At 39.7% G+C, this 26,926-nt stretch overlaps 2 protein-coding genes across 2 annotated transcripts; one reads left to right on the forward strand and one right to left on the reverse strand.

Moving 5' to 3' along the window:
• Nucleotides 1-206: 206 nt before the first annotated feature.
• On the forward strand, nt 207-26,423 carry LOC121639095 (P2X purinoceptor 3-like). The gene is made up of 13 exons (XM_041984293.1): nt 207-465; nt 3,479-3,653; nt 4,307-4,442; nt 4,565-4,636; nt 5,388-5,454; nt 9,931-10,024; nt 10,541-10,618; nt 10,701-10,842; nt 23,214-23,350; nt 23,640-23,733; nt 23,894-23,959; nt 25,447-25,524; nt 26,298-26,423. Exons 1-13 carry the CDS (start codon nt 207-209, stop codon nt 26,421-26,423), a joined length of 1,524 nt encoding a protein of 507 aa, XP_041840227.1.
• On the reverse strand, nt 12,091-15,567 carry LOC121638736. The gene is made up of 6 exons (XM_041983692.1): nt 15,433-15,567; nt 14,033-14,047; nt 13,558-13,935; nt 12,999-13,068; nt 12,588-12,756; nt 12,091-12,260 (listed from the first exon to the last, which is right to left on the reverse strand). Exons 3-6 carry the CDS (start codon nt 13,927-13,929, stop codon nt 12,134-12,136), a joined length of 738 nt encoding a protein of 245 aa, XP_041839626.1. The 5' UTR covers nt 13,930-13,935; nt 14,033-14,047; nt 15,433-15,567; the 3' UTR covers nt 12,091-12,133.
• Nucleotides 26,424-26,926: the final 503 nt, after the last annotated feature.

Here is a 26,926-nt window from a genome sequence, read left to right on the forward strand (position 1 = left end):
AGGGTCACATCATCAGTTTGCCTACAGGGCGAAGACATGGACGAGGGAGTCTGTAGCTACAGCTCTCCATGTGTCATTGTCCCATCTGGAACAACAGGGGAACTACACATGGATGACCTTTGTGGATTACAGCTCCGCGTTCAACACCATCCAACCTCAAGCTGGTGAGTAAATTGGGGGACCTGGGACTTTCACATTCCATCTACATGTGGATCAACAGCTTCCTGTCGGACCACAGTCAGAGGGTTAGAGTAGGAGACCATACATCTGCAGCCATCAGCATCAGCACCGGCTCCCCTCAGGGCTGCGTGCTGAGTCCTCTGCTCTATACCCTCTACAGTTCTGACTGTACCTCCTCACACCACAGTAACACCATCGTCAAGTTCACCAACGACACCACAGTTCTGGGACAGATCAATCACTGCAAGGACAAACCGGTTCAGGGACAATTTTTACTCGACAGCAGTAAGAGCCCTGAACAAATGTTTGAGTAGTTGATAATTTCACCTCGTGTCTTTATAAGTTACCTCATTTGTCTTCCATATTGCACTAAACATCTGTGCCTTAATTAAAATAAGAGGGTGTTGCAATAACTGTATTATATATACTCTGGCAGCTATTTTGTACTTTGTTTTATCTTATTTATTATGTTGTAGCCATGTTGTATTTGATCTTATTTATGTTTTTACGAATATTCTATTTTTATTATTTTGCTTTGGACTGACTGGAGGGCTTTGTAATTTCATTGTACATTGTTGCAATGACAATAAAGTTCTATTCTATTAAATCTATTGATACATATATTTTACACTATTTTAGCCTCATAATCTGACAACTGAGGCTGTCATGAAAAACTCATATCTGGACCTGAACAGCAAAGAAACTTTTTTCTTGACTGAAAAGTGTTGTGTATATTCAAGCAGCCAGACAGTTACACTGATTAATATGTTTAAGATTATTTTATGGTTATTGAGATTAGGACTAACACACACACACACACACACACACATACTGACAGAGCATCCAGACAGGTGTTTCTAATCTGTGTCACAATTGCATAATTGTTTGCTTTTAGCCAAATATTTTTGTGGATAAAGTCTAAATGAATTCAGAAATAAAGACAAACTACAGAAGATGTAGATAACTTTATTATAAATGTTTTTGGTGGGAGAGACGGGATGACACAGGGAGTACAGAGGGAAGAAGAGGACAGGAAGAAGAGGACAGAATAGATGGAAGACAGAGACAAAAGGACACAAGAGAAAGGATAAGTTGCTTCCATTTAAAAAGAAAAACTCTTCATTTTTTTCTGGACTCTGGTGGTGGACGTCAGTATTTCCTAAACCCTAGGTAGGTCTCTGGTTGCCATCGTTCCCTTTCCCTCCACTCCTCTTTCCATCTTTCCATTTTCTTTTCCAGTCTTTCAAGTCCAGTTTTCCAGCTGCTTCCTCCTTCTCTTTTCTATCCAGTTTACCCCCACTAGCTTCTTTTCAGTTATTGTTCAACCCTCATCTGACTGTTTTATTTTTTATTTTTTATTTTTTTGCTTCACCTCCAGAAAGAAGAAAAACATCTTTCTGGTTCTCATCCATTATGGTGAGCATCATAAGTGACTGAAGTTTAATGGAGGCATTCAGTGAGTCTGGATGGTATTAGACTGAAGACAGCTTAAGTGGATTAGTGTGTAATATTATCTCCTGAATATGGTTTGACTGGGGTATAAGGATGTGGAGAATGATCTGTGGTGCTAATAGTAGCCTTTTACACAAAATGACTTCTGCTCCACTTCGCTGTGGTTTGCCGCATGCAGAGGTACTCAGCTGCATTAAACTAACTGCGTCAGGAAATCTGAAGTCATTTAAAAGGCTCTTCTGCACAGCTGTGATATAAAATCAGAATGTTTTTTTTTTTCTGTGTAAGGATACTGAATTATCATTGGATATGTCTTGATGGTAAAACTACAGAGTGACACATAAAGGGTCGACAGTGGCGCCAGTGGACAGTGACAAAATAATTAATGGACCTAAATGGGTTGCATTTGTGTATCACTGTTGCACATTTAACTTTAGATCTGGATCAGTTGCAGATCCATTTGGCTGAGGAGGAAACTCGACACTTAACAATTTAACCATTTTTCTGTTGGCTAGTATGAACTGTTGTGGCAACATGGTATTATAATATTTTACATTATACATAATTATATTTAATCTATAATCTTTTAAACAACAAAACACAACAACATAATTTATTTTCTCTCTCCAGTCCAGTCCAGAACTGAAATGGTGAACTCTGAATGTGAAATATTAATTTTAACTCGTGAGAACTGAACTTTAAACCAAATGAAATGGTGAAATTGCCTTTAATGTTACATATTCCTACTATTCCTTATAATAGTATAGTTTCTACAGCTCACTATGAATTTATCTAAGCAGCATTCAGGAACCATAAACCATTAACCATAAATCTCCATGTTATTTTTTTAAGTGAAGCACCTCTTCATCTTCATAAGTGGATGAACTGCTGCTGCTGCCTTACATACGCACCTCTGGAAAAAAAAATAATGTGAAAGTACTCTTTGAGTAAGAAGATGTAATGATGGACTGTAGTTGATGAAAAGTATAAACGTAAGTACAAAAGCATGCATTACTAATGTATATTCTATTTATTTATATGTAGGCCCTTCCAAATCTGCTTAACGAATGTGACAGATCAAGATTAAAACATTCAGATTTTTTGGAGTTTTTGGAGATCACCTTTGTGAGATTGTAAATTATTTGATGCAATCACAGTTCTTAGTTCTTGAAGTACTTGTGCTACGCTTCAGTGGGATAAACCCAAGAGAAAAACTTGAATTGTTTTATCCTGTAAGAGGAAAAACTGGAAACTAAGCAATTACTACAATACTGCCAAAGGAAGTTGTACATCCAAAAATTGATTGAGAATCCAAAGAAAATGAGGAGATCAAAGTGAACACAAAATGTAAACAGTTAAAAAGTACATTTTACAATAATGCTGGCACTGATCTACACACAGAATAGTCTGTATAAATTCTCAGTGCATTACATGGGAGGGAGGAGGAACACTCTGAGGAGGCAATCACATGCATGACGGTAAATCACAGAGTCAGAGATAACTGAAACCAGGAGAGGGAGGGAAGAAGAGGCTGAAAAAATAACTGACAACACAAGGACATAGACAGAAACTGAATACTTACAAGTTGGTCATCATGAAGTAACGGGAGGAAAACTGAAGACTGGAAACAGCTGCAGGAATATTCAGAGCTCAGAGGAGAAATCGCTGGTGGAAATCTGGCTACTGCTCTCTGTAGCCTAAAATACCAGCTGATCTTTTATCTGCTTCTTCTTTGTGGGACCTCAGTCTATTAATTACTTCAGAGATAAACAAGACGCAGGCGGCAGAAGTTCCAGCCTTTCTATCTAGAAACCAAACACAGTCTTATCAGTTTATTCTTATAAAGGGAATCAACAAAAAGGTATTTTCTGTATTTTCTCACACCCACATGCTGCTAAAATGTGGTCATGTGTAAAAGACTTTTTCACTTATGAAACCACTAAGTCAGTGGTCGTGAAGAGCTGGACCATCGGCATCATCAACCGTGTTGTCCAACTTCTCATCATTGCTTATTTTGTAGGGTAAGTGTATGTTTGATTCACAGCATTGACGTTACTCTGGTGATTTAAACATCACTTATACATTTATAATTGCTTCAATATCAGGTAAAAATTGCTTAGAAAATAATGTAGCATAACTTATCACCACAGATACACTCCATTATATACTTATTAAGTGATAAACATCTACGACTTGATATTTGATCAGAAGTTTAATTCAACTGTAATATTTCCCTCAGTGATAGTCTGTTAGTTGTAGCTGTATTGATTTAAACTGCAGAGACAAGAGCTTCAGTTCAATAAACTATCAAAGGGTATTTTCCCTCATGCAATGCATGCCTGCTTTCAGCAATGAGAAACTATTTCCTTGCATTGCAGCATTTCTTTATATGCACGAGATAAAAAATGTCTTTAGTCATGTCTTCATTCAGTTATTTTTTTATTCAGTTTGGGCATAAACACACATGGATGTCGACATGGAATGAAGATGGTTTATTTTTAATACCTTAATTAAATCACATGACTTTAGAATGAACAGCTGAGTACAGACCAGACCAGAAATCTTCCAAGAGCAAAAAATTTTAAATGAATAATTTCAATTTTTCTCATGTTTTAAGGTCTGTTGAGGCCGAAAAGTGACTTTTTAGCTCAGTGTCACATTTTCTGCATTTTAGGTGGGTGTTTCTCAGTGAGAAGGCCTACCAGGTCAGAGACACAGCTATTGAGTCCTCAGTGATGACCAAGGTCAAAGGTTTTGGAATCTACAATGACAAAGTCATGGATGTTGCAGACTATGTCACTCCTACACAGGTACGGATAGATGGATGGATGGATGGATGGATGGCTGGATGGATGGATGGATGGCTGGATATACATTCAAATGTACAAGACAGTTGTAAATAAATGTGTTATGTGTGTGTGTTTTTCTGCAGGGAGCTTCCGTCTTCTGCATCATCACTAAACTGATCACAACAGAGAACCAGGTCCAAGGATACTGTCCTGAGGTCAGTAAACGTCACAGATCACAACTGCAATTGTCCGCGCCGCTGGTTATTATAAGGGTTTCTGCGCTGTGACATCCCAGAGATGACTCTGCAATCAGGGGGCAGAAAGCGGGGCTTGTCCCAGTTTGATTTATGGAGCAAGGTTTTGAAAGAGAGATTCATTTATCTATTTTCTACACCCACTTAATCCAATTTGGGGTTGGGGCAGAGCTGGAGCCTGACCCAGCTGTTATCAGGCGAGATAAACCCACCAGTCCATCACGGGCCGGAAACAGAGATCATTTTACCAATCGCCTAAAAGGGTAGATGAAAATTATTCAGAATTTCAAGGGGATCACAGCCCTTTAAGAACAGAAGTAATGTAAACCAGTAAAAAAGCAGACTGAGTTCCTATGAGTCCAAAGACCAGCAAAGTGTTAGCAATGCTCATTCTGTGTCCTAAAGTGCTAAACTGGCCTTGTGCCATAAGATTTATCTCTTAAAATTATAAAAAGAACATTAATAAGAGCATCTAAGTATTTACATAAATGTTACCATATAAAAACACTAATATTCTCAGTGATGTGTATCAGGCCATACAATTACTCAGAAATGTGACAGCAGTCTGGGACAGTGGTGGGAAGTGATTACATTCAGTGGCTGGACAATAAATGTGCTGTAGTGCAAAACCATTTTATTTGTTAAACATCCAGTATTAAAATAATAACTATTCAAGATTTTAATGGTTTTTATTTGATTCTGTTCTTCCCAGAGTGAGAAGTACACCTGCACAGATGACAGGAACTGTGCAAAGTTCCTGAACAAACCAGCATCAAACGGTAAAACCTTTTGTCTTTTTAAAACTTGTTTTAGTTCTACTGCAATTTGTTTAATTATAAAAATATAATTACACTAATGTTCATATACACTGCCCATCGAAAAAAGAAGCCACAACATGGATTTAACTAAGAATAACAAGTAAGAGACTTCCACTGGAAAATTCCCGCATGGATGATGACATTTCAGCTGTATCAAGTTATTTAGTCCCAACTAATCCAATGAGTATCTTCTCATTTCTTAAACAACCATGTGGGAAGACACAAAGAGAACTTAATCTGTTTCAGAAGGGTCTGATAATTGGTGTAAAGCAAAGAAAACATCTAAGGAGATGCAGAAACCACTAAAGCTGGATTAAGAACTGTCTAATTAATTATTAAAAACTGGAAGGATGGTGGGGAACAACTGTCTTCCAGGAAGAAATGTGGTCAGAGAAATATCCTGAATGATGGTGATCGGTTATCACTTAAAATCAGATACAGTGGTACAATTTCTACATGAACTAGTTCAAAGTTCAGTTCACGCATTTTAAAATGAACTAGCTCAGTTCATAGTTCATAATTCAAAATTTTTAACTAAGTTCACAGGTCTAAAAATGAACTAGTTCATAGTTCTTTTTCCCAATATGTTGCTGCGAGCTATTACCCTCAGAATACTGGCATTTTCCCGTTGCTGCCACCCATTCAGTCCACACTCATAGCAGCTGCAGCTTTCACTCCTACAGTATAAAAACATGAGGAAAAACTTTCTTTGAATGGTCTTTTTTAATGAAAATTTTTTAAACTATCTGAGGTAGAAACCAGGCTGAGGTAGGAAACAAAGGATGTACCTCGAACTGCAAAACATTTAAACATTACTTATCATTTCATTAAGTCAATTTTCAATCTTTTGTAAAGGTTTTTTTCTAACTTGTTTGTCCAAAGAAAAGTTCTAGAACTTGGGTCATAAAAATGCAAAATTCAGCCTAAATGTAGAAGTAAAAAAGAAAATAAAGAAAGGCAAGTAGACCATATGTCTGAAAGCTTTCCTCAAAGGCTACAGGTCTCTGACAACATGCTGCAGAAGGTTTTCCAGCTGGAGATGAAGAAAACAGAGCTTCTGCTACAGGATGCCGTTATTTAGTTATGGCTGATAGAGGATCTGCTTTAGCATGCTGTTGTCACGTCTTTAGATTGTTTTAGGGGACATTTAGTTCACATACCTAGCTGGGTGCTTTATTTCAACATGCCGTTTCAGGTTTCCTGTTGACGTTGTTGATGTCCAGAGTTGCTTCTTCACACCCGGTGGGCAAAGTTTACACAAAGAGGCAAGACTTCTCCCTCCTGGATCATCACTGGCCTTTCCAAAAAATTATTTAAGTTATCATATGAAGATGCTGTAGTGATCATTGAAGCAGAGTTGCTGCTGCTGCCTTCATTGGAGTTTATTTGAAGACGCATGCGCGGTGTGACTCTGTGGTGGCTGGTGTTTGCCATGTGTTTAGCCGGGATTTTGCCTGGAAGGCTCCATGGAAATCTAGCATGAACAAAGGTCAGCTGTGAGAGAACACCGTTCACAAACACCAGAATGAGCACGCTCATAATAACGTTCATCAGGCAGAAATACAGAACGTTCAGTTCACGTTCACCCAAAATATGAACGAGTTCATGAACAATCATTCACTAAGCTTGTTCAGGGATAACACTGTCCAGATTCACCCTGTTCCACAGTAACGGGAGCATCGATGTAAGAAGAGAGGGGGATGGAGTGATGCAGCCTCGTGTCTAGTGTCTACTGTACAAGCCTGTGGAGGCAGTCTATGATGATTATTCCATCTTTCCTGATGCCACGGCCATATTCCAAGATGACATGGGGCTCAGACTGTGAAAGAGTGTTTTAGGGAGCAATTACACATCACACATGGATTGGCCACCGCAATCCAGACCTGAACCCCACGGACAATCTTTGGAATGGGCTGGGACTTTGTGCAGTGGTTGGACTTTGCGAACCATACAGATTCTCCATGCTGCCTTCATCTGACATGTGTGCCATCGTGGGAGTCTGATGCTCAACATACTCCATTCACAGGATTTGATTCTATGGACAAAGTATTGTTCATAAACAGATGCTGTGAGGCCTATCCAAAACACTTAATAAAAGTTGGAATGATGTTGTTCAGGTTTATCCTATTCATTCATTCATTTTCTAAACCGCTTAGTCTAATTAAGGATCCCAGGGAAGGTGGAGCTTATCCCGGTAATTAACAGGTGAGAGGCAGGGTACACCCTGGACAGGTCACCTGTCCATCGCAGGGCCAAAACAACTACTCACACTGACTCCTAGGGAGAATTTAGTGTGATCAGAAGAGAACCCATGTAAACATGGAGAGAACATTCAAACTCCACACAGAAAAGGCCACTGTTTGAAGCCCTTACAAAACAATAACCCAAACGGCTCCTGTCTAACTTCACTCCTTAATCCAGAGCTACACTCCATCTCAACAGTTACGCTCTGCCAGCGAGAGACGGCTAGTGCTCCCACCACAATATGGCGCAAAATCAGTAGCTAGACTCTTTTCCTCTGTTGTTTCCTGGTGGTGAATCGATCTACCAAACTCCGGCCAATCTGCAGAGTCCTTATCCACTTTTAAGAGCAAGCTAAAGACTCACCTGTTTAAGGAGCATTTCCACACTTAGCTTAACTCTTCTATTCAATGAATGAGATAGAAAGATTTGTCCAGCTCTTTGGCTCAACTCAGGACTGACTGAGCTGTGTGCACTTATGCCCAAGATGACACTGTGTGATGAAATCCTGATCTTGTATTAAAACAAAGGACTATTACAGAAAAGTAAAAAAAAAAAAAAAAATCACTGCCTCTAGCACCTGGGTCCAACTCAACTCACAGCAGTCTGACTAACACTTAATTATGATGCCCCATCTTGTTTGAATTCTTGCTTGTGTTGTTCCTACTCTCAGATGTAATTCACTTTGGAGAAAAGTGTCTGTAAAATGACTAAAATGTAGAATAGAATTGTAAAAGCATGGAGATATGGAGCCACCTTATGGAATCATCACATAAACAACAAAAGCCAAATTAAATTATGACCAATATTTCAGAATAATTCCCACCAGCACAGTATATACTGATAAGTTTGAATTATTCTCCTGATCCAAATCTTACCTTATAATTCCCACTAGTTATTATTTCCTTGATAAAAAATAAGTTACCCCTTATTTATTTCTAAAAAAAAAACAAACCAAAACAAAACAAAACAACAAAATAAATAAAAAAAAATAAACCAACCTATTGAATGGCTCTTTGGAACGGCTCCTCAAGATCTGGCTCTCTTTAAAGAGCCACAAATCACATCTGTAATTGAGATGGTGTCGCAGAGAATGCTGCCGTAATCAAGGATAAATAACTGGGATGTGCACGGCTAGTCAACTAACTGACTAGTTGAAACAATGCACAAAGTCGACAGCTTTTTTTAAAAGTTGATGTTTTGTTTGGAGGAGTTATTTCTCATTGTGCAGAGACATTGTGCTGTTTACATTGCTGTATTTAAAGAACAGTGCCTTTAACAATGGTAGAGCTGGAGAAGAGGGATGTGCAGCGCCAGAGTCAGAGCGTAGGGAGCGGAGGGGGAAGTTGGAGCAGAGAAAGTCACTGTGAGAAACTTCCTGTTTAGCGGTGAATGTTTTGGTACAAGCTTTAGCAACAAACACCACACAGCTCTGCTAGTTAAAGCAGAGTTCCGTGTCTGCTTTGCCACTGCTGGGTAAAGTGAAGGGAGCTAAGCCTGAAGCTAGCTGCAGTTTTACCCAGGAGCAGTCACCTCTCCCCCGCCTCCCGATGTTGGTGTGGAGGCGGAAAGTTTAGCAGCTAATAGTCGAGGCAACAGACCAGAGCAGCACAGTTACGAACACTCACATGAGCAAAAAGACCACATGGAAAGACGAGGACAATAACTGTTTTGTTGTTGCTAAACACTCCTGTGGGCATGATGTTTTGCTCATGTAGTATAGCAGCTGCTAGCCTACATAAAGCAGCCAACCAAGGTTTGATCACATTGTCTTCCTGACCCATGTTCTCATCTACCTGCTGAACAACAAAGGACACTAGAGCCCACACAATGTTAAATATATAACAATGTAAAAAAAAAAAAATCTTGTTTATGGAACACACGCAGTATACAAATAACATCTTATACACGTTTTAGTTTCCATTTGGAGATGAAGCATTTGTCCCATTCCACTGATGACATCATGATGATGTCAAGACTAATCGACTAACTGACTAATCGTTTTTGAAAGGGCTAACTAGTCGACTTCAAATATCACCAAAACCTAAATAAGGTCTAACATAACAGTAGTGTGTGTGACTTTTGTTTTGGATGGAGAATGTATGTTAATGTGTGAAAAACGTTATTTATTTCTGAAACTTGTAAATTTATTTCTTTATTTGGTTCCTTATTAAACCTCTTTGTATTCCTGTCCAGGAATTCTCACCGGGAAGTGTGTCCCTTTCAATTCTACTCTTAAAATGTGTGAGATTAAAGGGTGGTGTCCTGCTGAGATTGACACCATCAAAACGTAAGATGGGTATCTGCTTTTTCCAAAGATTTACTGTAGTTGAAGTGTACAATGATTTGAATCACATATTAACTCTCATGGCATCCACGTTTTCACATAGTGTTGCAAATGCAATCCCAGACATAAGTTATAACTGGTAGTTGTAGTATTTTTTTGTTGTTGTCTGAATTAGAAATAATAGTCTTAAATAACGATTATTTGTTTAAGTTCAACTTTCTGTTCAGCAGGATATCAGAAGGAATGAAACATGACAATATAATGATAAAATAATCAAATTAGATAAGATAATCATGTATCAAAGATATAGTTTCAATTCAAATTTAGGAGATGAACAACTGTTTAAACCCTGTGATGGACTAACAATGTGTTCGAAGTATGCTGAAATTTTCACTTTAAATCTTTGTGTTCCCAATTTAGTATTTTAGTTGCATTTATGAGGATAGAAAAAAAAACGAAAACAAGAAACTTAAAAAGAAAGCTGAAGTGGTCTTCTCTTTTGTTTTCTACTCTTCTCAGTAAACCAATGATGGAAGTGGAGAATTTCACAATCTTCATTAAGAACAGCATCCGCTTTCCGACTTTCAACTATACCAAGTACTGAACTTTTTTTGTGTTAACATGATAGTGATGATGACTGTGGTAATAAAGTCTGACAAATAGATGTTTGTGTTTCCAGAGGGAACTTCCTTCCTTCAATGAATGAAACTTACATTAAATCGTGTAACTTTGACATGGTCAAAAACACCTACTGCCCCATTTTCAGAGTGGGAGATGTTGTCCGCTACGCACAACAGATCTTCACCACGCTAGCAAACAAGGTAACACCTTAAATGAAATCTGTATTTCAGATAGTAACAGTCAAAATGGGGGTATATGTATAATAAATATCCATCCATCCATCAATCCATCCATTTTCTTCCACTTATCTGGTGTCGGGTCGCGGTGTCAGCTGTATAAGCAGGGAAGTCAAGACTTCCCTCTCCCCGACCACATTTGCCAGCTCATCTGTGGGGATACCAAAGCACCAGCTAAATACCAGCTAAAACACACACTGTTAGAAAGTTCTTGTAATTTTACAGGAAATTCCTGGCTAATAGTTGCCGTAAATTTACTGTAAACACTATACAGGACTGTTACTGTGAAACAATTACAACAATGTACTGTAACTAATACAACACCCAACTGTGATTAATTACAATATAATAATGTAAAATTACTAGAACTTCCTGTAATTTTACAGGACGAAATACTGTAAATATTACAGCAAAAAGTTATATTTATGGCAACTCAGTAGCCAATATTTTCCTGTAATTTTAGGGAATTTCCTGTAATTTCACAGGACAGAATATTTTGAATATTACAATTAAATGCTGTCAGTGTTTTTTTTTTTATTCTCTTCATATTTAAGAGAAAATCAAGTGCACAATGCACATTTATTTAATTCAACATTTCAATCCAAAAATACAAACTTTTCAAACATTTCAATACAAAAATACAAACTTTTCAAACATTTCAATCCAAAAATACAAACTTTTCAAACATTTCAATCCAAAAATAGGAGAAGACGGAACAGGAAAAACCAGATCATTAATACTAGTTCCTCATTAACTGATTATTTGAACATTAAAATGAAAGACATTGCATTAAAACATGAAACACACTTCTGAAAATTATCAGCAAAAGCATAGGGACACAAAGAACAGTTCAGATGTATGGGCTCAACGATAACTCAAATATTTTGCAGCTGTAAATGAATGATTGCAAATTATTTCAGTTTGTGTGTAAATCAAGTTTTGTCATCCTGCAAAAAGAATCTGCCCACAAAAATCAAGTTAGTAAATGTTAAGAAAGGATCTGCAGGTTGTAAAGAAGATTTGCATTTGTGGAAAACATGCACACAGACCTGTGCTTCTCGTCTGTGGACTGGATGTTTGCCAAAGAATTTCTAATGTTTTTGAACAAATGCTAATTTTTTTTTACAACCATAAAAATCCTTTTTGTTTTGGGCAGATTCTTTTTACAGGATGACAAAACTTAATATCAGTTTATGTTTGTAAATCATTTGCAAACTTTAATTTACAACTGCAAAATCTTTATGTCCTTATGTGATCAAATTTGTACCCTACCCACCAATTCAAAATCCAACAGTTTCCTAAGGAGTGTGCAAACAGGTGCATTCAGCCCTCGTTTTCTTTCTGCCTTGCTGCCCGTCTGGGAATTTATGCCGCAGAAGGCTCTGAAAATGGGGAGAAAAAAATCAAATATGGGAGATTGCTTGAGTGTCTTTGTGTGTGATCATCATCACCTCTCCTCTCTCATTCCTTTCTCACTAAATTAAATGGCATTATTTGAGCTTTTTCTTATACCTGCAAATTAATTTGTAAAATCTGACCACTCAAAATGCAAGTATTATGTTTTTATATTAAACAGGCCGGCCAACTTACTGACATCACTAACCCTAACAAAAATAGCAGTTACAGGGATGTCATCAACATTGATTAAGATCCCTACATGTATCATGTCATGCTATGAACGTTTTTATGAGTGTCATGTTTAAACATACCTCTGGATGAACTCAAGTGTGCTTGCAGCTTCTGCTGGATACTGCAGGTTGAAGACATAGTAGGCAGCGAAGACTGCTGCCAATCCATGCAAGAGGTTGCAGTGGGGCCCCATCACACACGCTCCTTCAATCGACATAATCCATTTGTCTGCACCACACAGCATGTCTCCTGAAACCCATTAACAATATGATAACTAAAAGCTGCTCTACACACTAGTACCACCTAACATGAATTCATTAATATTCAAGCAAAGAAAGACACACACTTCCACTTGAATATTATTTTCTCCTTTGACCACCACACTCTCCATCAACAACTCAAAGAAAGACATTTTTCAGGAGTGACAGTCCTCCCTCAACCATGTGAATTCATTAAAGAAATAACTTTTACAAATTAAGGGAAAATTATACCTGGTACAACTAATCGAGGCGTGCTTGGCAGTGTGACAGTTCTCTCGATATCGGCAGTTGTGGCAGAGGACTGGAGAATAAAAAAGACATGAGGAAATCATAGGTAAGTTGAGTAAATGACAACAAAGAAAACTTAAAGCTGTCATGTTGTACTCAACATCAAGAGGGGAAATCAGCTTCAGTTTATGGTGCCAAATGTAGAAACACCTAATATGTTTTTAAAATATGGATACCATGGCAATGAAACAGTAAATGAAAATTATTTCATGAACTACATGGCAGGAAGTATGAAACCCATCACAGTCCAGCCTGGATCAGACCACGGATTCCACCCGCTTCACTCCGCAGGCTGTGTTTTGGGGCTGGATTAAATCCTGGTACTCAGGCTAATCGGAGTCTAGAGTAACTTGTGCAAATTGTCCATAGGAAAGGATGGGGCTGGTGACTCATTTCTGGTTTTTACCATTACAAAATAGCAGAGCAGATACAGGAAGGAGTGAGTAAGTGAGTGAGTGAGGGAATGGTTAATTAATTCATATTCACTACAAGTTCTACTCACATCAACCATAAGGAAGATGCCATCTCCCTCCTTGAAGTGAGCAAGCAGGCACATGATGACACAAATAGCTTTGTGGCCACTTTCTTCATTGTAGGCTTCCAGAACTTTCCCCACACCTGGTGTCTTCTGTTGTTGGAAGTACTCTATGATGTTCTGACTCCTGTTGTCTATGGCAGCTGGCAGCTTCTCGTGGATAGGAATTCCAGTCAGTTCACTGAAGTGTGAGAACAGGCCGTTCAAGGAGAAGAGAAAGGGCCAGTCCTGCTTTATTTTTGAGATGTTGTGGGGAGGGTGAGCATTGAGATCACGACGCTGGAGAATGTAGGTTCTCTGAATCCATCTCTGAAGCGCTCCTCTCTCCACGCCCGACATTCCTTCCTAGGGGTGGAGTAAAAATTAGAATGTATTAAAAGTCAAAAATTAAAGAAAAGTTTGTGCATCACGATGTCTAGATATTAATTTCCATTATTCCTACCTGGGCATATAGCTGCTGCATCTGAGTCTTCATCTCTTGTATGGTTTCTTCAGTGTCCCCCGAGGGGAGTTCCTGAGGTGCCCATCGGACACATCCATATTGATCAACAGGACCTCTTCCATTTGTCTTTGCATGTTGATTGCTGTACATATTCTTTCTTAACCGTGCCAATGTGTTGTTTCGGTTAACATGCTCAATTCTGGTTTTTACTTGCTGGACAAGTGATGCTCCAGCTGTATTTATATCATCATTCACATCCCCAAAACATGCAGGGTACTGATGTATTATGTCATTTACAACTTTCAAACAGATCCCTCTATTTGGATTCGCATTGTGCACCCTCATTTGATCAACAAGCTCTCTGACCATTGCTCTTCTGGCAGCAGGATTTGGTCTGGTGGAATTTGCGATGGCTGACTGGATTTCTGATGTCATCTTGCTCCAGTTTACCTTCAAGGTTGCAAGGAGAAAATAGTGAAAAAAGAGAGAAAGATACCATGATATTAACTTTTAATGGTGCATTTATAGCCAATTTCAGCATCACACTCAAAGGAAGCAGTGATAACAAATCTAGAAATTAGATGTCTGTAGCCAGTTGTTGAAAATCCACTAAGTGGCCTGTCTATAGCCTTTAAGGAGGTTTCCCAAAAACAATCACACACAGCCACAGGTTACATGGATCCAAAGATGTATTTTTCCAGGGTTTTCCAAAGAGAACTAAGATGCCTGAACGTGATTACAAGAGTAGACTGTATGACTTTTTTATCTCATCCTCCTCCTACGTTATGTTTGTGATCCAAAATATAGCCTGTAATAGATGCTTTCATAGAACCTTGTCCCTCAGTATTTCAATATTTATGATGCTTGCTCTCTCCATCTCTTGACTTATTTGATGAGTTGATAAGTTGCTTTTGGGAAACCCAGCCACCGTCTATAGAATCTCTGCTGTTAATTCCAGCTATGCCTGGCCTACAGTGGCCAATCCTTCAGCTTTCATAACACATAATGGGATTCTTGCAAGAGGTTCCGATAGTTGATTTTTTTTTTTTTGAGCTCAGTGCAGTTCACTCATGAGTGTTAGGGGTACACCAATGTATCAGCCAAAAATTGGCACCAGCCGATGTCTGGCTTTTTTGAATGCCATTCACCTTATTCATGCCTTTGCCAAGTTAACTGATATAATACTATTATATTAACTTTGGGTTCAATTCTATTCCATTTATTATTGTTTTCATTTTTATTTTTAACGTGTCCAATCTTGTAACAAAATCTGAGCAAAAACAAATATCCACCACATTGCTATTTTAAACATCAGCAGTAACCCAAAAGTTTGCCATTGGTGCATCCCTAACGAGTAAAATAAAAATATATTATATAAATCACCAAGACAACCCCCCTACCTTAAAATTTCTAGGCCATGGTGTGCGTGGTGAGGGCAGAGTTATTGGGTTGGATGTTCGGAGTGTCTCAGGTGAGGAGAATTGTGGATTTCCCACAGGGGACAGGGTTGAGGAGAGTTGTAGAGAACCAGGAGGAGATGGGGCTGAAAAATATTTACCATTAGACCCCTATGATCCTGACATACTATGGTGTATTTAAACACCCATCATTTCATATATAAAACAAAGCCATCAATTTTTCATTTGTTTCAAATTGTTGTTGTGGTAGCCCTAAAAACAACTGTAGAGAGCCACCTGACAGCCAAGGTCACATAATGTGACACTTCAAAAGTAAATAAATTAATAAAAAAAAAATTAAAAAGATGCAATTGGTGACCAGGGTGAGAACCAGTCAACCTACAGTTACCTTGAGATGAAAAGGAACGGAGGAGCTTTCTACACTGGACCACACGGAGAAAGGGCAGAAGATTCTCTTCACTTAGAAGGCTCATGTCTTCCTTGTTCTCCACACCAAGTTCTTCCAGGCCTGCCATCAATGTATTTAGTGTGTCTGGAGGGAGGTCCGGAAGTACTGCCAGGACAGCCCTCCTGAGCTCCTCCTGTGCTGCAGCCATATGTCTCTGCAAATGAGTGATGGAGACAGATCATTGTAATGTCATGCATTTTGTAGGCTGGCAAAGGATAATAATCCAGTAGATCATCATGCCTCACACAAACAAACTGCTCTTGGGGTGGCCCCAAAACACTGTAGACCCCAATGTCCCTCAACTTAACAAAACAATATTTTTCTGAGACAAAGGACACGGAGCCGTGGTGCACAATGACCAGCTCTATCTTGCCAACCTCCAACTCCTCTTCAGTTTTCCCCAGCAAAATAAACATATCCTTTTTATATGATGTGCCCTTCACTGTCACTGCGTGAGATGCTACTGTATCTTTAGATTCAAAATGCAAACCAACAACAGCCTCTCTGATTTTTTCACTGTAGTAAATTTAGATAGAATGTCATTTCTTTATCCAGTAACACATTTGGCTGAAACATTTCACTGGCACTCAAGTATGCCTGGAAGAGCTGGTGTCTCTCTGCGACTGTTTTGCAGATGTTCTTGAAATTCTGTAACTTCCTAGCACATCTTTTGAAGAATGGGTGTTTGCTCTCAAATCTGAGAGTCCAAAGGTGAATTAGGGGACCAAAGTGGGTAATGAACTCTGGATAGTGAACTAAATAGTGGTGTTTGGGCTTCAGGGGCTCACTGGGAAAGAGCTCTCTTCGAAAGTAGACATACTCCTCAATAAGTATTTTAAGATAAGCAACCTGATCTGTAGTGATCACTGGTGCACAAATGAGCTCTACAATTTCTCTGAGCTGCAGCACAAGTTGCCAGGCAGCATTTTCACATGGATTTCTAATCCGATCTCCTATTAGGAGAGGGAGCAAACGCAGGAAGCACCAGTTCTGGACTGCATGTCCACTGAGCCTTTTGCTACCAGGTGAAACATCGGCTGGTTTGTCCTGGGCATCATTTCCCTGATAGTTGAACTGATCTTTGCACCTGTTGAGCTGTGTATAGCTGAAATGTTTCTCCTCAACTAGATGACCAATCAACAAACTAAGGTCACTGGAAACAATGCCTTCAAACAGATCATGGCCAAGACATGGGGGCAATCCAGGCTGGCAAACATGAAAGTAGGACACTTGGTTAAAAGGAGAATCTGACTTGATACCACATTCAGAATTTGCATCACTGTTTTGTAATTTTTGTAGATTATTCAGAAAAGATTGTTCTGTACGCTTGTTGCCACAAAGTAATGGAGAACTCTCAAAATTTGATCTTTTTATATCACAGTACCTGCAGAAGTAATGGCTTACACTAAAGTTCTCAACAAATCCACCAATACTGTGAGACCCTAAATTGTCACCCGAAATAGCACACAGTCGACCTCTGACAATTTTCCCATTACTTATCTCGATGCCAGTCTTCTCAAGAGCTTTCAGGTCTTTAATGAGGGGCTCAAACACCTTGTCCATCCCAAAATATTTGAAGTCCTGCTCCTTACACAAGAGTACCAGCTGCATGTGATCTATGGACGATCTGTTATGAGGCAAAATATCTGTTAGAGTGAGATAAACCGCTAGAATCTTGTGTTTTTTTTTTTAGAAGAACCAAGTGGATTAACCACTTCAAATGCATCCTGATAAAGGATAAGACCAAGAGATGATGGCTCCTCTTTAAATAAAGGGTTGCACTGAGCTCCCTTTCCGTCATTTACGTCCTGGAAAATACCCTCTGATGATGATTGGGAATGTGTGGCTGTATACTGCTCCTGCATGGACTTGCCTTTAAAAAGTGCAGCCAATGTTTCTTTAATAGGCACATACTGGGCAAATGTTTCCTTACCTTTTTCATTGATACCTAATAACTGAGGCACTGGCTCAATATAATTAAAATGTTTCTTAAAAGCTGTCTTTCTTTTCTTGTCTGTGCTCAAATGCCCACTGTTACTGGCTGTGAGGAGATCGTCTTTTCTCATTTCATCCACAATGTTATTAATTGTGGTCTCTGGGATTCCAAGGACAGTTAGTTTCTCATTCAAGGTATAAAGCAGATTTGTCAGGCTGGCATCATGGACATCTTGATATCCCTCAATAATAGTTTGTATTGTAGTAGCCGGTTACAGCAGTTTTGCCTGAAGTTTTAGATAGAAAAGCGTGAGATTCTGAAGAAAGAGGGATTCGTCAACTGCAACAGGCTCTTCTTGCTCCTCATCAGAATAATTAATGTTACATTGTTCACACTGACTCAATGATTCACTGGCAAAGAGGGGTTTTCTACATGTTGAACGCAGTCTTTGCGATGTTTCTTAGAAAGATGGGATGCAAAACTCGACAAAACAGAGAACTTTCTGTCACATCCTCTAAATGGGCACGCAATGTGTAACCCTTCGCGCAAATGTGATTTTAAGTGACTGACTAGTAAAGATGATGTTTCACACCTTACTGCACAAAAGTCACATTGTAAAGGAGTACATGGTCGCTGACCAGCACTACTCAAGGACACATCTGCTTTGTGGTCTCTGTATATGTGAGCTTTAAGAACAGTAATTTTAACATACTGTCTGGAGCAATCAGGCGCACCACACTGATATCTGTAATTAGCACTATTACAATGCAACTTAATGTGCTGAGTAAACTCACAAACTTTATTGAAATCCTTTCCACACGTGCTAAACTTGCAACGCAACATTTTGCACTGTTGCTGTGTGAAGCTTACTAGCTGGTGTTGCTGGTTGAGCTAACCTGTACAACACGTGGCTGATTTAGTTGAATCTTTTGCAAAATGAAACGGACAAAACTCAAGATCGAAATATATACAATAATGTTATTCTTTTCTTGATATAAACTTACGTTATAAGAAGACACATACAAGCTACCTCTTTAAACTAACAGCTAAACACTGAAAGGAACCAACATGACATTCTTCTCAGAAGTCAAGAGCGCAATGACAATTTTACCACAGAACACCGGACTTTCAGCGAACGACTTAAGTTGAAAACGAACTGTTTTAAAAGATTCAACATGCGCAGTTAAGTTTCAAATTGAACAACTTACTGAAAGGCTGTGTGTGTCTTCAGCTTCAGGCGTGGCTGCGTATCACTGGAAATTGCAAGTGTGCTGTGGAGGGAAAATAATTTAACATTATGACATATTTTAACATCTATGACATTATTTTTACATCTGTCAACATTATTTGGAGAAAACTATGCATGCTGTAAACGTTTGCCTCCCTACTCACCACAGTTACATTCAGTCTAAGCCGTGTTCGGATTAGTTTCAGCTATAAGGCAAGCCTAGTCAGTAGTTTTTAGCTTAATTATTTTTACCCACTGCAAATAAATAACATATTTCCGACTGCTTTTGCTATGAATGCTGAATCAGGATAGATTAAACGAAGTGTATAGGTGGCCGGGAATCTCCGGGCTGTGTGTGTATAATGACTAGAGTTCAGAGTGGCTAACTTACGAATCTCCATCCAGTGAGGTGTGGGGTGGGTGAGGTCTAGGTACGCTGGCAGGGTAACGAGTCACGACAGTGGTTTGGTCGATCTAGATATTCCTTCTACTCTGTGGTTTAAGATTAGCTCACAGTCAAGGCTAGCTACCAGAATGTATATCTGCACTGAACACAATAGCAAATGTCCCCTAATCAAAGCAGCCGAAACTGTCACCACCCACTCAGATAAACAGAACTAAAAACGTCATGTCTTTTATATAAAAATAAACATAACGTTACGTTACCTTCGTTCCAGAATGTTTGCTTCGTAGCCGCCTAAATTCAAAATTCGGAACGCAACGATCCCATGATGCAACGCGATAGCTGTAAAATCTCTGTAAAACTGCGCTTTTACAATAATAATACAGGACTGTCCATAGATTTCCCACGATGCATTGCCATTTACAGTAAAAACACAAATACAATACACTGTTGTAAGATTTACTGTAAAAATTACATCAATTCCTAACAGTGCATAGTCCATCCAGCATGTCCTGGGACTTCCCCTGGGTCTCCTCCCAGTGAGGCATACCCTGAACGCTGCACCAGGGAAGCGTCCAGGAAGCACCCTGACCAGATGCCCGAGCCACCTCATCTGGCTTCTATCAATGTGGAGGAGCAGTGAGCACCTCCCAGGTCACCGAGCTTCTCACCTATCTCCAAGGGAAAGCCACCCTGCAGAGAAAACTCATTTTGGCCACTTGTATTTGCAGTCTCGTTCCTTCGGTCACTACCCACAGCTTATAACCATAGGTGATGGTAGGAACGTAGATCAACTGGTAATTCGAGAGCTTTGCCTTTTGGCTGAGCTCCTTTTTTACTATGACAGACAAATGTAGAGTCCATATGACTGCAGATGCTGCACCAATCCGCTTATCGATCTTCCACGCCATCCTTCCCTCATTTGTGATGAGGTCCTTGGAGCTCCTGACCCGGAGAAAGCACTCCACCCTTTTCTGGCTGAGGACCATGGTCTCAGATTTGGAGGTGCTAATTTTCATCCCAGCTGCTTCACACTCGGTTGCGAATCGCTCCTGCGAGTGCTGAAGATCATGGCCTGATGAAGCAAACAGAAACACATCATCCGCAAAGAGCAGAGACCAAACCCTGAGGCTACCAAACTGGATCACCTTAACATCTTGGCTGCGCCTTAAAATTCTTTCCATACAAACAGACAGACAGAATCTGAGGCAGCCATAGCAGAGTCCAACCCTCACTCCAACCCGGCACCAGTTCTACAGGGACCGGATAGCTCATACAAGGGGATGCAGCACTTCATACTCCACAGGAGTCCCTGGGGGACATGGTCGAATGCCTTCTTCAAGTCCACAAAGCACATGTAGACTGGTTGAGCAAAATCTCAAGCCCCTCTAAGACCTAAAGAGGATGTAAAGCTGGTCCACTGTTCCAAGCCTGAGATAAAAAAAAAAAAAAAACACAGTGCTCCCCCTCAATCCAAGAACCCCCTCTCCGGACCCCCTGAATAGAAATAACCAGGGAGGCTGAGGAATATGATCCCCTGTAGTTGGGCACACCCTCTGGTCCCTGTTTTTGAAGAGGAAGACCATCACCCAGTCTGCCAGTCCAGAGGAACTGTCCCCGATGTCCATGCGATGCTGCAGAGGCGTGTCAGCCAACTAGACCCTACAGAATGCAGAGCCCTAAGGAACTCTGGGCGGACCTCATCCACCCCGGGGGCCCTGTCACTGAGGAGCTTTTTAACCACCTCAGCGACCTCAGCCCCAGAGATAGGACAGCCAACGCCAGGGTCCCTTGACTCTTCTTCCTCATTGAAAGACGTGTTAGTGGGATTGAGGAGGTTTTGTTGTTGGACCTCTATGTTTGTGATGGATTGTCCATAACTAACACCATATTCGGGTACAAGAGTGTCCACATGTGCACTTGGCACCAGCACACTCTAAGCTGCAGTGGGATGCTCAACTTTGTAGTCATATCATTGGACTTTGAGTGTCAACTGGTCTTTGACACTCAAGTAAAGAGAGGGGCAGAGCTGTCAACTGATCACCACCTGGTGGTTAGTTGGCTTAGATGGTGGGGGAGGATGCCAGTCAGGCCTGGCAGACGCAAATGTGTTTTGCGGGTTATGCTCCCCACATGGCGGACAACATCACTGAGATATGCTGTCAAGCTGAAGAAAGAGTCCTATTGGATCTTTTTGCACTATGGGCCTATCAGGGCATGGGTGGAGTTTGGAGAGGCCATGGAGAATGACCTCCAGATAGCTTTGAGGAGATTCTGGTCCACCATTTGATGGCTCAGGAGGGGAAAGCAATAATAGTAATATCAACACTATTTACAAAGGGGAATGGGGAGATCTTGAACTCGACTTGGGACGTTTTTGGTCAGTGGAAGGAATACTTTGAAGACCTCTTTAATCACACACATCTTCCAAGGAAGCAGAGTTGGGGGAGCCTGGTGTGGGCTGTCCTATCCTGGGGCTGAAGTTACAGAGGTGGTTTAAACTGACCTTGTCCCCCGGAGACTCCTGATGGGGGCGCTCTGGGAGTACAGAGTGCTGGACCCCTTGTACGAGCTGTCCAGTCCCTGTACAACTGTTGTCAGGGCTTGGTCAGCTTTGCCGGCAGTAAATCAGATTAATTTCCAGTGACGGTTTGACTCTACCAAGGCTGCCCTTTGTCACTGATTCTATTCAATAAAATTTGTGGACAGAATAGGGGCAGCCGAGGTGTTGAGGGGATCCTGTTTGGTGGCCTCAGGATTGGGTCTTTGCTTTTTAAAGATGATCTGAATCTGTTGGCTTCATCGAGCTATGATTTCCAGCTCTTGCTGGAGCAATTTGCAGCCGAGTGTGAAGCTGCTGGGATGAGAATCAGCACTTCCAAATCCAAGATCATGGTCCTCAGCCAAATAAGGGTGGAGCGTTTTCTCCAAGTCAGGAATGAGGTTCTGCCCCAAGTAGAAGAGTTCAAGTATCTCTGGGTCTTGTTCACCAGTGAGGGGAGGATGGAGCGGGAGAATGACAGGCGGATGGATGGATATTGAGAATGAAGCATTTCATAAAACTGAAATGCTGCATTTTCCATAGTCTTTCTCCATCATTATTTCTCTGTACTCAGATTTAAAGCCACACTTGTCAGGGGTTAATGCAGAGGTAAGGACGCAAACGCAGGCTGATGTGGCAGGAGGCAGACAGGAATAAGGTTTTAATGAAAAAAACAGAACCAAATGTCTTACAAAGCTGAAACTGGGGAAATACAATGGAATCAAGACAGCAACATGAGATGAAGACATACAATGAGCTGACAGAGAATAAATTAACCAAGGTGTATATATACACAGAGGTGAACTAAGAAGAACCAGGTGAAGTGAGTTAGCCAAATCAAACCAGGTGCACTAATCACAGGAAACAGAAAGCAAAACGGAACTAAACATGACAAGACCATAAAAACCAAAACCAAAAACTCTGCACCAAAACACTCTATACCAAAAACAACTACCGAACTTTCGCAGATTTTCTCACTGTGTTGCCCCCTAAAAACAGCTTACCTAGCACCCATCTTCATCCTCCGTTTGCATGACCTCCACCTTGGCAGTATTAAGAGTTGCAGTGAGATTGTATACTCAGGTTAAAATTAGATCAAATACTTCTTTAGCCTAAACATTTAAACCAGAACATAAATTTTGCATACACATGCAGGTCTTAAAGTAAAGCTCAATAATCTATATCTCTGCCCGATTCCTCTGTCAGGGAGGAGTGATTGGAATAAAGATTGGCTGGATGTGTGATCTGGACAAGTCAGATGACCAGTGTAATCCTTCATACTCATTCACCCGACTGGACGGCATGTCACAGAAGAGTACCGTCTCACCTGGCTACAATTTCAGGTATTTCTGACCAGACTGTGCCAATGAGGAACCTGATTACTAGCAATAAGAGTCAATATCAGAATCAGTTGTTTGGCAGTGAAGATTTGGCACGTTTCTCATTAACATGACCCACTTAATCAACTCTGCTGCTCATTTCTTTACACCACTTTCCAACAGTATCAAATTTATTGCTGACAAGCATTGCTACAGCAAACAAATAATCCACCAAACACTCATTTACTGACTCTCTGAGATACATTTTTCTTGTTTAGTTTCAAAGAACAGTGTGATGGATTTGTCTGAGCAGGTTCGCCAAATATTATAAGATGGAAAATGGGACAGACTACCGGACTTTGGTCAAAGCCTACGCCATTAGGTTTGATGTTCTGGTCAATGGAAATGTGAGTATATACATTTTAATACATGTCAAAGTTTGGGTTTGGGCCACTTATACAGCCCAAGAAAGTTAAGAGAATAAAAACTTCAGAAAACATTTAATCATAAAGTATTTGTGAATGAAATCTTGACTCTGACCTTTCAACTGTTGGTCCTCTTTTGTAGGCTGGAAAGTTTAATATGATCCCTACACTCATAAACATGGTGGCAGCGTTTACATCAGTGGGAGTGGTGAGTTTTACTGGTAGATTTGGCAAACCAGTTATTTTTCATTGAGTAGTTTGTTTATCACAATCTAATAATATAATGAAAGTTGATTAACAGAATTCACACAGCCACAAATTAAGTATTAATAGTGTAAAATACTTATATTGTGTCTGAGTGAATTCTTGGGGGCACATTAACTATCATTTGCAGACTATTTCATACAGTAACAATTTAGCTTACATAAAATAGGATAACCTTTTTACTTTTAATCAAAGTAGTTTATTTTTTATGGCAGAAAACATTTTAGTTATTCGGACATAACAAATCTTTTTCTCTCCTTTATTTCCTCATAATTTGCTCTGTTCTGGTCAACTCTGCATAAGTAAAACTGACATTGAGAAAGGAAAGCTAGGGACAGCAGTGACATTTTGGTTGTTCAGTCTTGTACTTTTATGTTAATAAACTCATTTCTAATGACACAGAAAAAAGTGCATTAATACCAAAATACACAATGATTTAAGGGCAAGGGCTCTAGCCTTGTTAACTTATTCTTAAAGATCAGTTAGTTCACAGTCTAACGGATGTCTGCAACTGTTCACCTTTTGAAGATCTCTGTCATCTTCCTCTTTGCTTCTCTAATTTTTACCACTGGAAATTCACATCTTCTAATATCAAACTGAACAGTAAATGAGACTCATACAAAGTTAAGTTCAATGTTAACTTTTAAGACAGATTAGCAATGTCGTTCTTAGCTGTGGGGAAAGTTGACTCAACAAAAAGTTTCAGAGAAATTTTACACAGATGTGATGCAGTTACTCGTTAAAGCTCCACTTTTCATTAGAATCACATTACAATTATTTTCCTGTTGCCTAAAACTGACTCAGACCCACTGACAGGTGATGACGTCGCTTACTTGCTAAAAAACAAGAAAAAAAAAGGCGAAACAAAGCAAAACAACAAAACAAAAAAAGTAAATCATCTGCATATGATCTGAGACAGGGACGGACATCTGTGGTCCTCAAAGACCACTGTCTTGCAGGTTTAAGATGTTTCTCTGCTTCAATATACATAATTCAAATGAAAGAGTCTTTTAAAACGTGGCATCAAGCTATTGGATCCATTTGATTTTTAATCAGCTATGTCGGAGCAGGGAACATCTCAAACCTACAGGACACTGGCCCAACAGGGACCAGAGTTGACTTCCCTGCTGAGTTCTTGGTTTCTGGTATTCAACATCGAAACAAACATAAATGAGTTTCATTGTCTGAAATGTTAAAAGTATTCTTTTGATTGTTTAGAACAAAAATTGGATCCATGAGGAAAGTTTATCATTGAAGATCTCATGATGAAGCACTGGCTTATGCACCAGAGCTCAGCCTCAGTCAAATTTAACCTCTGGCCATTGGAGTTTAAGAAAATATTGGACTTTGATGTTGTGTTTTCTCTCCACTTTAATGAATGCTTTATGAGCTAGAAGTTTTAATATTATTATTGTTGTTTTTATGATAAAGGGCACAGTTCTTTGTGACATCATACTACTGAACTTCCTGAAAGGTGCAGAGCAGTACAAGGCCAAGAAATTCGAAGAGGTAAAATTCCACATTCTGTTATGTCTCCCATTTTATCTTTCATTCTTTAAGTCTTGAGTTTACTGTACTTATTTAATAGCCACAATACAGACCACATTTGTCTAATATTTGTAATAATCGCCTACAAGACTTCACTGGATCAAATATACATCTTTGATGCTACGTCCCCCAACAGATCGTTACAATGAGAGTTGCCATCTCCACCACAGATAGACAGAGGATATAAAACATCATGCTACAAATGTTAAAGCCCCTAAGCTTTCTTGAAGATGTAGAGTCTTATTTGTTCTTTTTGTTAAACAGTGTCTGTGTCCAATCCAATGTCAGGGTGAACATCCAGGTTTCTGTAGTGTTGCACTGACCCAATCTCTTCTCCTAGAGTGAAAATAGGATTCATACTTATCCTAAAATCCACAATCATATCCAATATGTTGTTTATGTTTGATACATGATGATGATTTCCACATCATCCCAGTTTCCTCACTACAGGGAACTAGGATGATGCCTCACAACTGCAAAGTCACCTACATAATTCTGCACATAACTGGACTGGGTTGCAAATTTGAATAGAAATGATGAGAATAGCCTCCCTAGTGGGAGTTTTTCCCTTCTCACGGTGCTGCAGTGGCAGGACCTATCTCTGTTTTATCCTGGCAGGTTGTCTATAGGAAAACATAAAAAATGATCTATAGTAGTTTGTTTTCTAAGTGTTAAAACTGTAATTAGGATGTTGAAAAAGAGCTCTCTCCCTCTCTCTTTTGTGCACATTGCAGGTGTCGGACAGCCCCCTTGAATCCCAGAGCAACAGCTTTTATCGTTCCCAGCTGTCACTCCGACAGACAACGCTTAAATCCAGCGACTCAGGAGCATTTTCTATTGAAAATGAAAAACACTGCTGAAGCAACGGGAACAATGGGCCTCATTCACCAATATCTTATTATGAATCTTCATAAATTTGTCCATAAATTGTACTAAGAAAAGCGCTGTTAGATTCACTGATGTGTTTCTAGATTGTGAAATTATTGGTTCCTTTTCTCTTTGATCAGTGAATGGCCCTGCTTTGCAGGTAAGAGCCCCTGAAATCCCCATACAAGGTCAAGACTATCGGGATTTGTGCAAACACACAAAGACAGCGGTGAGATAGACAAAGAAAAGCAAAGAGAATGCTAAAACAATGAATGAAAACAAATAATAAAAATGTGCACTGAAACCTGATTGCCCTTACACGCTATATTTTTACAGGTGATTATGAAATAGACAGACATATAAATCATATAAAAGCAGCTTTATGTACAATCCGCCTGATAAATTACTCCTGAACTTGAACAGCGAGCCTTCAGTTTGGTTCCATGAGTGCACGTAGCCTACATAGGCTACTGTATCTTCTACAGTTTGGAAAGGA

This window comes from Melanotaenia boesemani, chromosome 4, assembly GCF_017639745.1.
Source record: "Melanotaenia boesemani isolate fMelBoe1 chromosome 4, fMelBoe1.pri, whole genome shotgun sequence".
Lineage (NCBI taxonomy): Eukaryota > Metazoa > Chordata > Actinopteri > Atheriniformes > Melanotaeniidae > Melanotaenia > Melanotaenia boesemani.